At 41.6% G+C, this 16,421-nt stretch overlaps 1 protein-coding gene across 1 annotated transcript in view; it reads right to left on the bottom strand.

Moving 5' to 3' along the window:
- The window catches only part of LOC310672904 (vomeronasal type-2 receptor 26-like), a gene marked incomplete at its 3' end in the record, with an annotated part of 64,950 nt that extends 62,941 nt beyond the window's left edge, over nucleotides 1-2,009 (bottom strand). Inside the window, exons 1-2 of the mRNA XM_083430557.1 lie at nucleotides 1,979-2,009; nucleotides 984-1,110 (exon numbers count right to left, since the gene is read on the bottom strand). Of these exons, the coding sequence (XP_083286683.1) occupies nucleotides 984-1,067 (84 nt within the window). The 5' untranslated portion in view covers nucleotides 1,068-1,110; nucleotides 1,979-2,009. The remainder of the gene's footprint in view (nucleotides 1-983; nucleotides 1,111-1,978) is intronic.
- Between the last annotated feature and the right edge of the window lie 14,412 nt (nucleotides 2,010-16,421).

Raw genomic sequence — 16,421 nt, 5'->3', positions numbered from 1 at the left:
TTTGTGGCCAGGAAGGCCAGCACCACCGTGATGGTTTTTGCCAAAACAGAAGAGACGGCAACTGAGAAGATGATGCTGAAGGCTGTTTGTCGGAGAAGGCAGGTCACTTTCCTTGGCCGGCCAATGAATAGGAAGGAGGACAAAAAGGAAAGCAGGAGGGAGATGAGGAGGATATAGGATAAGTCCCGATTGTTAGCTTTGACTATGGGAGTTTCCTTGTATTTAATGAAGATTCCTAGGACAACACCAGTGGTTAAGGACAAGAAGATGGCAAAGGAAACCAGCACAATCCCCAAGGGTTCTTCATAAGTGAGAGATGTTATACTCTTGGGGACACATTTGTCTCGCGCTTGATTTGCATGCTGATCTTCTGGGCATCTGGTGCAATGGTTTGCATCTGAAGAGAAGAAGAAGGACTTCAGAATGACTAACAAAATTCTTACCTCCATACCTGTCTATTTTCTGACAGAGGTTGCCTTGGTGATGGTGTGTGCGTTTGACGTGTCAGGAAAATACAGTCTTTAGCAAGGTGTCCTGGGAAGAATAAGCTAGAAAACAAGGCTGCCTTGTTGGCTTGGCTGGCTGAAGATTCATTGGGAGAGATTTGTTCCACTGAAATGCTGCAGTGCTATGGTAAACAAGTCGCTCTTTATCATGTACTAAGATCATGTACTAAGATCCTTCATGCAGACTGAAGGTGTAAATATGCAAATAAATCATATTTCTTATAGCTACGCCAGTCTCTCCTGAGTCTATAATTCTCCAAATGAGCACGAACCCTGGGTGACCCCTGGGACCCTCTGGAAACCTGCTACAGCTCGGCAGAGAGTGGGGTGGTGTAGATTTAAATATTTGCCCCTTCCCCTCATGGTTGTTGCGTTCAGGTCCTGCTAGTTGGCTTTTCATGGGCATCTGTTCAACATTGTAAGAACAGAGTGTTGGACCCGATGGACCTTTGGCCTGATTAAGCAGGAGTCACCCACCTTCCTGAATGGAGATGGTCCCTTCCACACAAGGAGCACAATCATAGCAGCAAACGGGCTCCCCGTCTTTAGTAACTCTGGCATATCCAGGGCGACAGCTTTCGGTGCATCTTGAATGAGGTACGACCTAAAAACAACAAGAAGGAAGCTCTAAGGAGATCAGCATGAATTATAGACATCATCTGTAGGCCCTGAATAAAAAAAGTGCTGAAAAAAAAATAATTTTTATAATACTGATTCAAGTTTAGAAATCTGTAAAACGAGACCCTTCTAAGTATGTTAGAACTGTTGAGAACTCCTCTTCTTTCTGACATATAGTTTCATTTTTAATTGTTGAACACAAATTTCTCCATTTCTCCATTTCTGCACCCCGATTCCAACATGTGTCCATGATAACACAGAGGTATGACGGCCCTTTACTATGGTGTGTATTGTTGTGCTTTTATAAGCATTTTCCGTTATTGGGCAGCTGAAAATGCCCACATGGCAGCTGGGGCCACACTGCCAACTTTTGGCCCATTGATGTCCTTGTTTCATCCACTCAGAGGGATAGACGAAAATGCAAGCTTAGGAGCAGCCTCTCCTCTCCATCTGATTTGCTATTCAAAAAAGAGATAAAACAGCAGTGCTGTACACAACCAGGAGTGGGTCTCTCTCTGCACAGGGCCCACTTAGGGTTAACCTGAAAATGGCTCCTATCAGCATATTACCAGAACATAACAGATGTTACCGCAAGGGAACCAGAGCCAGTTGTGCCATAGTGGTAAGAGGGTTGGATGGGGATCTGGGAGACTAAGGTTTAAATCCCCATGAAGCCATGAAGCTTCCTAGGTGACCTTGGGCCAATCACTTCCTCTCAGTCTATTCAACTTCACAGGGTTTTTGTGGGGATTAAATGAAGAGGCAGAAAACCATATATCGTACTTTGAGCTCCCTAGAGAAAAGGTGGGATATAAGTGCAACAAATAAACAGATGAATGAATGAATGCAATGACCTTGCTGAAGTTCCCAGGCCACACAATGGCTTCTGGTTTAATGGAGAATTTTATGCCGGAGGATGCCTCTTCCTCGATGCTCCCAACTTTCATTCTGCTGTGAGATCTGTTGGGAAATACGACCCAGTTCACGATATCAAAGTTGGCAGTCAGCTCCCCATTCTGATCAGAATACATCCCTCCTATGGATGAATTGGAAAACCAAATTTCTTTCAAGAAAGTGTGAAGCTAGAATGGCAGAGAAAACACCAGCATTTAGGAAACGTGATATCAGGGTTGTGTGTGACAACTGCAGGCTTGTGTCCAAACTTCATAAGAGATGAGAGTAAACTATATTTAAACAAAATAATTTTAGGATGTTTCCTGGGCATACGATTGAAGTTGAATATTTTGTGGGATGTAGTCCTGTTTTCTTTGATAATTGAGAAGGTTCCAAACATCTTACCAATTTCATGAGGATTGTCCTAAATCAAGGACATCAAGGCAGAGACCTTATGTCACTAAAGATGCTGACAGGTCCTTTATCAGGTTTTAAATCCTTGAGAGATACGACTGAAATAAGCAATATAGAGGACATGTTCTAGCAAGCACTTGGGAAATGTAGAAAGCTTGCATGCATTTTAATTGGCTTTAATGTGACTTCCTGTTTCTGTTGGCTTTTTGCAGTATAGTAACGCTGCAGAGAGCTTGCTGGGGAGACCATGCATTAAAAAGGGACTCAAAAATAACTTAAACAAGGTTTTAATAAGAAAAACAAAAACTCCTTTTACACTAAATACGTTAACAAACAAACACGACCCAACCGCCAACCCATCCCCCAGGGTAATGGCAGAGCTAGGTGCTGCTCCTTATATACTACACCCAATTCCTGACACAGCTTAATCAATGCAACTCAGCAGCACCTGCTATGTTTCACAGCTGTAAAGCTGGATCTCGTTATTTTGCTCTGGCCCTTGCTCTGGCCGCTTAAAGATATACACATCGGGTGAAACAATGATGAACCTTTACATTTAAAGAAACAATTCAACATTTCCCCTGCGGTTCATCATTGTGGAACAAAAACATAAAGCATACTTTGTACATGTTTTTCATGTGTAACTTTTGGAAGTGCTTTAGTAAAAATGTCTGCAATTTGATTGTCACCTGGAACATATTTAAATACAATCATTTCGTCAGCAATTAGTTTCTTTACAAACTGTAAACGATCTTAAGACTCTAGTGCGCTGTGTATTGGTTTCTGAACATAGGATAGCAAGTCCACTCTGGGAATCAAGGTAAACTTTTACTGGTAGTGTTACTTGCATCTGTAGGTCTGCAAATACTTGCATATACCATTCTATATCACGAGTGGCCTGAACGCATGCACATAATTCACTCTCTGTTGTGGAGAGACAAATAATGGTTTGTGTCTGGGACTTCCATTCAAAAGGACAACCGTTATAACAAAACACCATACCACCCCCCCCTGCAATTATTTTGTTCCACTGCATGAGATGCATCGCACAAAATTTCAAAACCTTTGTCAATAGATGATGTAAACTGCAACCTATAATGTTTGGTATGTTTAAGGTACATTACCACTCTCTTAAGAGCAGAGAAACATTGTGTAGTGGGCTTTTCCACAAATTTTGCCAGAAAGTGAAAGGCACAAGTTATATCTGGTGTTGAGATTCTTTGAATGAAATTTAGCTTGCCTATAGCAGAACGATACAAAGTTTTATTAGGAAATGGCTTATCTTCACCTGTAAAGGTGAAACCACACACCATGTGTGTTTCCTTCCCATTTGCATTTTCTAAACGTAGCATTTCAACAAGATCATCAATTTTTGCAGTTTGATGAACCAGAAAAGATCCATTTTTGCCTTTCTCAATTTGCATGGATAAGTAATTTTTAGCTATGCCTAATTCCACCACATCAAATTTCTTCTGTAACTGTGAAACTACCTCTTCATATTCCTGTTTAGTTTTTGTAGAAATTAACACGTCATGTACATACACACATATTTTTGTTATAGAGTTTGCCCTTTCCTTTATAAACACACAATTGTCTGCCTTTCCTTGTGAAAAACCAATATCCAGCAATTCTTTTGCTAAAGTTTGGTGCCAATTTCTCCCACTTTGGTGCAGACCATAAAGGGATTTATTTAATTTGCATACCAAACCTTCAGCGGCATCTATGCCTTCAGGAACACGCATAAAAATTTGTTCTTTTAAATCTGCAAACAAATATGCAGTTTTTATATCTAGGTAGTAAACAGAATGTCCACGTTGTGATGCATCTTTTAACAAGAGCTTAACTGTCTCATATTTTACACTTGGTGAATAACACAAATCATAATCTTCACCTGGAATTTGTTGAAAACCTCTAGCGACTAATCTTGCCTTGTACCTTACAACTTCATTTTTGTCATTCATTTTAGCTCTATAAACCCATTTTGAATCTATAAGTCTCATATCTGGGGTTTGTGGTACAAGAGACCAAGTGTTATGCTCTTTTAAAGAAGCTATCTCAGAGTCCATAGCTTTATACCAATTTACAGCTTGGTGCTTAAGTAAATTCTGAACATCATTGTAGCTTTTGGCTCAAAGACCGCCTTATTGGCATAGACAGTATTAAAACGTTCATCTGCAAATCGTTGTGGCTTCTGCCTCTTTCTATCTGAATGTCTCAGTCTGGAAGGAGAGTCAGACTCCTCAGATTTAATAGGACTAAGTGAACTACTAGTTTCAGGTTGTAAACCATCATTGTCAGACTGTAGAGATGCCTGTAGGCTAAGCTCACGGTCAGAAAACTCAAGAGAATCTAACCTCCCCTCGGGTGCCTGTAACTTTAAATCATCAAACAAATTATCAGATTCAACAGGCTTTTTGTCTTCTCCCATTAATTCAGAAGCACCATTTCCTGCTGCTGCTGCTGCTGCTCCCGCTTCCTCTTCTTCCTCAGTATCATTTATACCAACAGTATCTTGGAAAACAGCAACTCCATTCCAATTTACAGTTTGTATCATGCTTCTGGTAATATGAAATTTGCCAGTTGCTGGTATGTAAATTCTGTACGCCCCCTGCTGGTAGCCCATTAATTTTCCCTGAACACTACGCTCACCCAATTTCTGCTTAGCGGGATAATGCATGATTACATCTGAACCCCAAATGCGTAGGTATTTCAGATTAGGGCGTTTTTTAAACAACTTCTCATAGGGGGTGACATCTAAACCAGAATGATAACTGCGATTTCTAACAAAGCAAAACGCATTGAGCGCTTCAGCCCAAAAATCTTTGGGCAGATTAGCATCATGCAGATAAGTTTTAACCCCTGCCTGCAGGTCACGCTGCACAACTTCAACAAGCCCATTTTGCCAGGGACTTCGAGGGCAAGATAACTCATGAGTAGTCCCCTGCGCTTCCAGGAATTTCTCAAAATCCTCAGAAACAAATTCCCCGCCCCGGTCAGAAAACAGGTTCTTAATTGGTTTGTTAAAGTGCGTTTTTACCCAGTTGCAAAAAACTTTGTACTTCTCAAATGCTTGGGACTTTTCAGCTATTGCATAAGTCCAACAATATCGACTATACTGGTCTATCAGGGTAAGCCAGCACTTAGAACCTCCTAATGATGGTGGGAGTGGCCCAACTAAATCACAATGTACACGCTCAAATGGCTCAGTTACTTTCCTATCTGAGCACCTACCCTTGCGTGCAACCTTGATCTTATTTTTGCAACAGGATAGACATTGCATAAAGAATTTACATGGTTTTAAGTTGAGGCCATTAACAATATTCTTTGTCTTAATTACATCAGCAAAATTCAGGTGTCTCAGAATTCTGTGCGCCGCATGGACGCACCCGGAATGTGGCCTTACATTCCTCAACCCCTGGCTTGACTGTGCTGCTCTGCAATTTATAGGCGATTGGGGAAAAGACAAAAATTAAATACAATTACCAATCTGGAGGTTGAAGGAAGGATTATACAGAACCCAGTTGAGATCAGAAACTGTTTTCAGAGGTATTTTAAACAGCTATATTCACAACGGCCACAGAAAGAGGCGGATATAGATGAATTTTTGAAATCAAATGGACTACAAAAAATCTCTCAAGAGAATAAACTAAAGTTGAATTATAAAATAACAGAACAAGAGGTAGAAAGTGCCATTCAGAATATCAGAACCATCAGATTCCCGGGCATACAATAGACGTTTGTTCCTCTCAAAAAACTCACACATTGATTTTAAGAAACGCACAGTTATGCCTTGACGAGCAAAACACCTTACTGATAATAAATGGTCCACTGATGGGGAGTAAATGCAGTTCGCTATCGTAATGTTTAAAGAGTCAAGTTTAACAGTACCCCTGCCAAACGACTGCAAGACTTGTGAATTGGCTAAATCATAGAATCATAGAATCATAGAATAATAGAGTTGGAAGAGACCACAAGGGTCATGGAGTCCAACCCCCTGCCAAGCAGGAAACACCATCAGAGCACTCCTGACATATGGTTGTCAAGCCTCTGCTTAAAGACCTCCAAAGAAGGAGACTCCACCACACTCCTTGACAGCAAATTCCACTGTCGAACAGCTCTTACTGTCAGGAAATGTACATTACCAATTTCCTCTTTGAAATTTGGAAAATATAATTGGCGATAATGTATATGATTTGATTTGATGTGATTTGATTTGTTAATAATTGGAAGATTTTTATTGGCAAATGAATATTTATTTAAAAAAATAATTGGCTTTAATCTAGCCTATTGTGATCTCAACTTTCTATACTGTATGTTTCAAATTAGGATTTTAAGTTCTTTAGTGATAATTTTATTCTTTTGTCTTTTTCTATAAACTGCTTTGAGGTTTTTTTCAGCGGGCAAGCAATATATAAATTATTAAACATAGTAATTATTTAAGGTTTATTTGAGAGAATGCCCTTTAACCACTTTTCATAGCTTTACGTGTGCTTTGAAGGATTTTTTTTCTAACCTTCCTAAATTATTTATTTTTAAAACATATTTTAATTAATTTTAAAAGTATTGTAGAACAGCAAAGATAGATGAACAATTAAAAAACTTCTTAGTATGTACTACTAAAGACAGGGCATAGGAAACCTAAACATATGAAACAATTACAATGAGATAAACTACAAGGAATATAGAATCTGAAAATGATTCCAGAGATGGGCAAAGTATTTGCAAAAAGGGGGAGAGGACAGACCTGCCATGGCTGCAGCCTTTGAAGTTCCAATCTGTCTTCTCCACCCGCCATTACCTTCCATTTGGATTTGGATGAATATGCAGCATTTAAGGCCTGAGCCACAAACTGGACGCCGTAGTAAGTGCTGTAGCGGTCTTGAGACCAGATTGCCTCCATCTCCTCCTTGGATAAACTTTCCTGTTGTTCTATTTCTGTGCATCTTGTCCAACCCTCCACAGACAGCACATTGTTTGAACATGTACAACTGAATACTCTTTTGAAAAACTGTGCAGGTGCAGCTGTAGCTTCAAACAAAAGTCGAGTATAATAGCCATGTTCTGTCCTTTTTTCGGTATTCATTACAAAGGACAAAGAACCTTGGGCAGGCTGGAAGAAAGGCATGCTACCAAACAACATATCATCAGTGTCCAAAAGATCTGTCGTGATCCAGAGTATCCCCTGAGATTTCCTCACTTCATGAATTCTTTGTAAAAGTATGATTGGACGAATTCTGTGTTCAGAGTCCCCATAATAAACAAACACCTTGACTTTTCTCAAGTCCGAAGCTTTACAATGTAAGGATGACATTTGTCGCAGGGTCGAAATATGAATTTTTTCCAGGAAAGCAACACAAATCCCACTGCGGATCAGCAGAAGGGGGAAGGCACTCAAGAACCTTTCTCCATTGTCGTTGTCTGGAACAAAGAGAGCGATCCACGTCCACCCGAAATGCAACAACAACTTGACAATCCCCATGTACTGGGTTCTTTCTTTGGGGACCATCTGGTAGATAAAAGGGAACTGGGTTTTGTCATTCAGATCCTGAGCAGCAGAGCCAAAACTGATCTAGTAAGAAAAAGAATGGTGTCAGGGTTTCAGGAATACACAAGAAAGGCCCCATTGCATGACCAGGCCAAAGGCCCATCTTCTCACAGTAGCTAACCAGATGCTTCTGGATGTATGCCATGCCTTTGATGGAGGAATCATGTTCAGAAGAGGACCTGGAGTTTACAGAGAAGGAAGTGGCTCCAATGGACACTGGGGCAGAGCAGGGCATCTGGGCCTTGTGGGGTCACGGCACCCCAAACTCTTCCTAGAGTCACAATGGGGCACTACACAGAATGAGAGGCAGAGGCTAAGCAGCTGCACAGTTTGGAGGAGTGCAAGTACTTAAACTTCTGTGTTCATTTAGCTGTCAGACATCTGAGAAACAAGAAACTCATTAGGAGCCAGGGGCTACTTTCAACCTCAGCTTCTTATTGACAAACCGGGGAGGGAGTTAGGAAGTGGCTGAGGGTTTTCTAACTCGCTTTACACTTTCTTGCAATGTGATTGGCTTTGCGGTTTAGAAACGTCTGGGAGGCTGAAGGAGTTCCTCACCACTGCTGGAGAGACAGCAGTGGAGGAATGAAGCACAATTGATCTCTTCCCTTCCAATTCCTACCTGGGGCATTTTGTAGATGCCCAACATGCTTGAAATTTGGTGGGAGTTTTCAGAAGAAGTTGCTTCAAAAACAGCCAACACGTTATTCTGTCTTCCACAGCTGTAGTTTGGGATACTGTCTAGCATGGCATCGGCAGTTGTCCTGACATCAAAAGCGGCCTCATAGATGCTATAGCCCAGGGTGACATTGGCTAAATGCTTAAAATACCGGGTGATCTCCTGGGTTGCAAACAAGATAGACAGGACGGGTGAGATATCCTCTGATGACCAACTGCAAATAAATGAATACACGAAAAATCATTTTAGCTTCCCATTCCCCATTAAATGAAAAGAACTTTGCAACATTCCTTGCTCTGTAAGAACAGAAGAAGAGCTTGCTGTTTTTATATCTATTGGGGCAAACTCTGCAGCTAGGAAGGAGCAGAATCTTTGTCAGGAACTACTTAGAGGATGAGAAGATACTACTTGGTAAGGTTCCTATACGGATTTGAACGTTTCAGAGAGTTTGAACGGAAGGAGGTGGTATACTTACATTCCGATTTTTACACATTCTTTGATCTGCAAATGCAAGATTGCAGCGTGGATTTAGAACTTATTTAAGATATGTTGTAATCCAAATACACCCAAGACCACTTGGGACTTTTAATTTAGACAGTTCTGTTGGGAATAAAGGAATAGGGGAAGCTGTCAAAGGCATTTAATACTTGACTAGGAAGAAACACCCTTTCCCCATAAAAATACAAAATGATACATGAGATGATCAACTCTGCTTTAGCTGCATTAATGAAACTGAAGCCCAAAATAGGGAAAGGATTCAGAAACAACCTCTTTTTTTGCAGGATACCAAAGGGGCATGGCCAGAAACTAGATGCTGTCTCTGGAAAACATAAAGTCACTTACGTCTTAGCAGTGTTTTTGGGATGCCGTGAAAAGTTGATTGGGTAAGTTATAAAAGCTTTTGGAAATATGACTTGACTAATAAGGTGGTCTCCTGGCCTGTAATAATTCAACGGCTCAGTTCCTATATTTCGGTTCAATGGGCATTTTGCTTTCAGCATCCTACTGGCTCCATGGGGCATAAGCAGCAGAAACAGCAGCAGCAGAAATATCATCCTGGCTATGCCTGCAACAGTCATACACTCTTGTGACAGCAATCACATTAGAAACACAGCTGGACTCCTACAGTAGCTTCAGAAGCAAAGGTAGAAAAAGGAAACCTCCCACAGAAACAAGCCCTGCCAGACCCAAATCTCTCAGGCCAGGCTTCTGATATTTATGACCCTGTTCTTCTTTCAGGCTTGTGACAATAAGTTATCTGATGCTGCCTGTGATTCTGATGTTTTGTTATTTGTGGACTCCAAGGCCATCGTTGGGGAAATCCCTGGTCTAGATAAACAAATCACCATGATTTTGATAATTATAGGTTTAAGAAGGTCCACCTCCTCTGCAGCTCCCTGGAAACGGTGTGTGACTCAATGGGCAGCTGCAGAGCCAGAGCAAAACATGTTTGTGAGAACTCAAAGATGGGGTTCTCAATCTGGGCCCTGCTCAACTTGAGGAAACATTAACTTCAGTAAAGTCCAAGAAACTATAGCATATCTAGCGTTATGATTAGGTGGGCCCAGGATCTGATTGATTCTGAAAGGTGGGAAAAACTGGACTAAATCAAATTTGCAGCATGTGTGTCACTCAAAGAAAATGTATTTAAGATGATGTACCGATGGTATATCACACCTGCCAAACTTGCTAAAATGTATAGAAATCAAGACAAAAAATGTTGGAAGTGTAAGGAGACGAATTTCCTACACATGTGGTGGACTTGCTCCAAAGTGGAAGCCTTCTGGGATATAATATATAATGAGTTAAAAAAGGTTTTGAAATATAAGTTCAATAAAAAACGAGAGGCATTTTTATTAGGTTTAATTGGTGAAGAAATACATAAAAGAGAGGTAAACATGTTTATGTATGCCACAACAGCTGCAAGAACACTTCTGGCTCAGAAATGGAAGCAGCAGGAACTCCCAACACTGGAAGATTGGCAGGTCAAGGTGGTGGAATATGTAGAGATGGCCACGTTGACGGGGAAGATCCGGAATCAGTGTGATGAACTGTTTCAAACGGACGGGAACAAATTTATATTTTATATGAAAGAAAATTGTAAACATTTGAAAACGTTTGTAGGCCTGACTTGAAATGTTTTGTAATGTAAATATAAGGAACAGGTTTACTGACAAGAAGGTGAAATATTATAATTTGACAAAGGGTAAATAAGTGATTATAGAAATGTGAAAAATATGGAAAGATATGTGGAAGTCAGAAAGAGGGAGGGAATGATGTTGATGCTTTTACAGAATAATATATTAAGTTATAGAAGTATGTAAAAAAATGTGAATATGATTTAAGTGGAAAATCTAATAAAAATTATTTAAAAGAAAGAAAGAAAGAAACCATAGAATAGCCAAAGCAAAACGTGTTTGTGAGAACTCAAAGATGTGACTCTCAATCCAGGCCCTGCTAAACTTGAGGAAATGTTAACTTCAGTAAAGTCCAAGAAACTATAGAATAGCTATGATGGACCAACACCAGCAAGGCAGGACTTGTTAGACGTTGATAAATTCCTGCATGGTGTGGATAATATCGATAGGAAAAGTTTTCCTCCTTCCCAGTAGTAATACTAGAAGTTTGGACGTTAAGCGGGAATTTAAACCCTTGTGTCCTAGGCCCCTGTCCAACTCTTTGATCACTACACCACACTGCCTCAGAACTATAGATTCATTGGCATCCAATGGAGGTCTCTAACACCGAGATAAGCCATGAGATACTCACATGAGCTAATAGAAGTTCGGGTTCATGAGATAGCCCAATCAGTTGACTGGTCCATTGGATTTAGACAGTAGCAATAATATCTGGCTTTAGCTTAGTAATATAGTAGCAGCCAACTAGAGATTCAATTCAATTCAGCTTCCAATGAAGCTGAATGTTGGAAGGGTCAGGAGAGAGAAATCTGTTAGAGACTTTGAAGATTGCTCCTTCCCTGGAAGAATTTCAATCATACATAGTTGGGTTGAGGAAGCCTATTAACATCAGTGTTATCTATGGGGTCCAGCATGTAACGATCCATTATACATTCAAGAACAGTGTGTTTTACTGCAGGTGTTAATGGAGTTTGGGGCAGATTCTTGAAGATGTGGAACCTTCTGAAGTGACTCTTACTGCTTGTGAATGAGGCCTTCAGCTGTTGAGGTTCTATTGCTCTTTGAACCACTGGGAAAAAAACATGATTGTGAAAACTCACTGATGGGCCTTTCAATCTATGTATGTGTAAAAGTTTCCTGTAATGCCAACAGTGCCATCCACAGTCAGCATTTAAAGACAATATTGATTTACACCAGTTCAATTCAGTGAAATGGACATCTTCATTAACAAGTCATTCAGATTATAAGATGGATAGGACTGTAGGGCCTCCCTATCCTTGTTATACATTCACTTTCATCATTCATTACTACTTCCTTTCACAATCTTATTGTGGTCCCATACATGTGATCTCCCAACCGTTGCCCTGCTTGATTTATTAAAGCTTGCCAAGAGGGTATCAGTGGGTGGATTCAGGAGTTTTCAATGCATCCTCATGGAAGAAGGTAGTCCTGGCTGTCTTGAAATATGTGGTGGCTTGATCTCTCCTGAATATTTCCAACATGAGCCTATTGACTTATGACGACTACTGCTAACAGGTCACTAATACTGGTTGTTTTGGAAGTGTAGATGGTAGAGAGGTTTCTGGCAAGACATTTGTGAACATTGATTTTATGAATTTAGAGCTTCTGCAATTTTCCTGCCATAAACCAGGTGTCAGGGACTGGGCAGAGGAGGAATGCTGGAGACCGCCTCCCCATCTTGACTCTTCCAGAGAAGAGGAAGACAGTATAGATTTATAACAGTGGTTTGTGGGAGGTCACAGCTCAGAGACAAATGAGGGGAAAAGTTGGGAAATAATGGGAGACAAGGAGGAAGCGGCAGAAGTGGAGCGGCAGCTGGTTGATACAATGTCATTAGAAAGCAACTAAGACCCTCCATCTCCTAGAACCTGGCAAGCCTTAAAAGTAGGAGAGCAAAGAGCTCAAAGGCAGAGGGCATGTAGCAATACTGTAGAAGTGACAAATGAGGATGTGGGAGAGACAGGGTTGGAAAGTCACTTGGGACAACACCATTATCTAAGAGGCTGAGTTCTTTAGCCTCTCTCTGTAAAAATTGAAATAAAAAAGGACGGTAAGAAACCTTTCCTTTTCTTTATGCCTTCCTGGGCAACCACGCAGAAGCTGCTGACAGCCTCCTGACAAATTGTCCCGAGTCAGGTTTAATTGGCGGTTAGGTCATAAATCATGACAGATGGCATAGCAGGTGCCACGGGGCAGCCAGCCAATACTGATAACCGAGAAGAACCATTTCAATGGCTTTTACAACAAAATTTATTGTTAAGATCACATATAGAACAATTAACCAGCACAATAAATAAAAAAATGCAGAATTTGCAAGGATTTCTTGGGGTACCACTTCACACTTGAGGGGGTGCATATGGATCCTGCTAAGGTGCAGAGCGTAGTTTCGCGGCAGGAGCCCAAGACAAAGAAAGACCTGCACAGGTTTTTAGCATTGGCCAAATATTACCACAAGTTCATGTCAGCCTATTCAAGATTCACTACACCCCTCACGGATTGCTTGAGGGGCAAGAACCCGTTCCAGTTGACAGCTGAGGTGCAACAGGCATTTGAGCATCTCAAAACCTTGTTCTCCTCAGAGGTGTACCCAGCTCATGCAGACCCCCACAGGGTGTTGGTCAAATAAACAGACGCCTTTGACAGAGTGGTTGGTGCTGTGCTGTTAAAGGAAGACCAAGATGACCAAAGTCTTTATACTTTCCTGGGCAACCAGCTGTAAATTAACAGCATCCTGACCGCAGTGTTTGGTCCACGTTAACAACATTGTATTTTATGGGAAGCCAAGAATCTTCAAAGAAGCTAAGAATTAGAAACTACCATCTTCACATTTTGTAGTTAAATGTGCCTTTGTGTTCAGATCAGGCCTGAGGATGATAGCGTAGCACTTGGGAAGGAAGATGCAGCCCAGAAGCCCAGCACTGGAGGCCAATATAGAGAAGACCTGCACAGCTACCATGAACTTCCCTTTTGTGCTCAGGTAGGTGGGAACAAAGGACACCCAAACACTGCAGAAGACCAGCATGCTGAAGGTGATTAGCTTGGCTTCATTGAAGGACCCGGGGAGGTTCCTGGCTAGGAAAGCCATTGTGAAGCAGATTGCAGCCAGGAAGCCCATGTAGCCAAGGACAGTGTAGAACATGGCAACAGATCCCTCATTGCATAGAAGGATGATCTCTCTAGCTTGGGAGTGCATGTCAGAGTCTGGGAAGGGTGGGGAGATTCCCAGCCAGATGCTGCAGATGACAAGCTGCATACTGGAACAGGAAAGGACAATGGAGTTGGCCAGACTCTTCCCAAGCCATCTCCTCACCTTGTTCCCTGGCTTTGTGGCCAAGAAGGCCAGCACCACAGTGATGGTTTTTGCCAAAACAGAAGAGACAGCAACCGAGAAGATGATGCTGAAGGCTGTTTGTCGGAGAAGGCAGGTCACTTTGCTTGGCCGGCCGATGAACAGGAAGGAGGACAAAAAGGAAAGCAGGAGGGAGATAAGGAGGATATAGGATAAGTCCCGATTGTTAGCTTTGACTATGGGAGTTTCCTTGTATTTAGCGAAGATTCCTAGGACAACACCAGCGGTTAAGGACAAGCAGAGGGCAAAGGACACCAGCACAATCCCCAAGGGTTCTTCATAAGTGAGAAATGTTATAATCTTGGGCACACATTTGTTTCGAGCTTGATTTGCATGCTGATCTTCTGGGCATTTGGTGCAATGCTTTGCATCTGAAGAGAAGAAGGATGACTTCAGAATTACTAACAAAAGTCTTACATCCATACCTGTCTGTTTTCTGACAGAGTTTGCCATGGTGATGGAGTGTGCGTTTGAGGTGTCAGGAAAATACAGTCTTTAACAAGGTGTGTTGAGATTTCTTCCACTGAAGTGCTGCACTGCTATGGCGAACAAGTCCCTCTTGATCATGTGCGAAGAGCTGGACTTCCTCTATGCAGACTGAAGGTGTAAATATGCAAATAAATCATATTTCTTAAAGCTACAGCAGTCTCCCCCGAGTCTTCAGTTCTCCAAAGGCGCACGAAGCCTGGGTGACCCCTTGAACCCCCTGAAATCTTGCCTCTCCCTTTCCTCTGGAATCACCCACCTTCCTGAATGGAGATGGTCCCTTCCGCACAAGGAGCACAATCATAGCAGCAAACGGCCTCCCCTTCTTTAGTCACTCTGGCATATCCAGGGGGACAGCTTTCAGTGCATTTTGAACGAGGCACGACCTAAAAAGAAGGAAAAGGAGCACCCAAGGAGATCAGCATAAATTACAGACATCATCTGAAGGCCCTGACTAAAAATACGCTAAAAAAAAAATCATTTTTAGAATACTGAGACCAGGTTAGAAAGCTTCAAAATGGGAGTGAGACCCTTTCAGATTTGGTAGAACTGTGGGGAACTCATTTTCTTTCTGACATAAAGTTTCATTTTTAATTGTTGAACACAAGTATTGTTGAACACAAAGGATTAAACAAACTATGGCCTTTTAAACTGCATTTGAGATTTATTGTTCTTTTTTGTCACTGTGAAAAGGTTGCTTTATTTTTTCCCTTTTGTAAATGTATTTGGGTTTTTCTTTGAATTTTTAATTATTATTTTTTAAAATCACTCTGCTTGCCATATGTGCAGGTTTTTCAGCCAAAATATGTCTGGGCATACGTTTGGGTTTTCCAGGACATTTTGCTGTTTCACAAAAAAGCTGTGTCTGTGTACCATTTCTGCAGCCCATTCCCGGATGTGTCCAAGACAACCCGGAGGAATGGCAGCCTACACTATGAAGCGTATTGTTGTGCTTTTATAAGCAGTTGGCATTACTGGGCAGCTGATGAAGCCCACATGGCAGCTAGGGCCACACTGCCAACTTTTGGCCCATTGATGTCCTTGTTTCATCCACTCAGAGGGATAGATGAAAATGCAATCTTAAGAGCAGCCTCTCCTCTCTTTGCCCCTCTCCATCTGATTTGCTATGCAAAAAAGAGAGGGGAAACAGAGAGGGAAAACAGCAGCGGTGTGCACAACCAGGAGCGTGTCTCACTCTGCACAAGGCCCACTTAGGGTTAAACTGAAAATGGCTCCTATCAGCATATTATCAGAACTTAACAGATGTCACAGCAAGGGAACCAGAGCCAGTTGTGCCATAGTGGTAAGAGGGGTGTAAGAGAACCCAGGAGACTAAGGTTCAAATTTCCAGGTAGCCATGAAGCTCCATAGAGAGAAGGTGGGATATAAGTATAATGGTACCTCAGGTTAAGTACTTAATTCGTTCAGCAGGTCCGTACTTAACCTGAAGCACCACTTTAGTTAATGGGGTCTCCTGCTGCCGCCGTGCCGCCGGAGCACGATTTATGTTCTCATCCTGAAGCAAAGTTCTTAACCCGAGGTAATATTTCTGGGTTAGCGGAGTCTGTAACCTGAAGCATATGTAACCTAAGGTACCACTGTACAATAAATAAACAGATAAATGAATGAATGCAATGACCTTGCTGAATTTCCCAGGCCACATAATGGCTCCTGGTTTAATGGAGAATTTTATGCCGGAGGATGCCTGTTCCTCGATGCTCCCAACTTTCCTTCTGCTCTGAGATTCATTGGGAAATACGACCCAGTTCAC

The sequence above is a fragment of the Podarcis tiliguerta genome (genome assembly GCF_965153285.1).
Source record: "Podarcis tiliguerta genome assembly, chromosome: 2".
NCBI lineage: Eukaryota > Metazoa > Chordata > Lepidosauria > Squamata > Lacertidae > Podarcis > Podarcis tiliguerta.
This window is presented reverse-complemented; position numbering and strand designations above follow the sequence as displayed.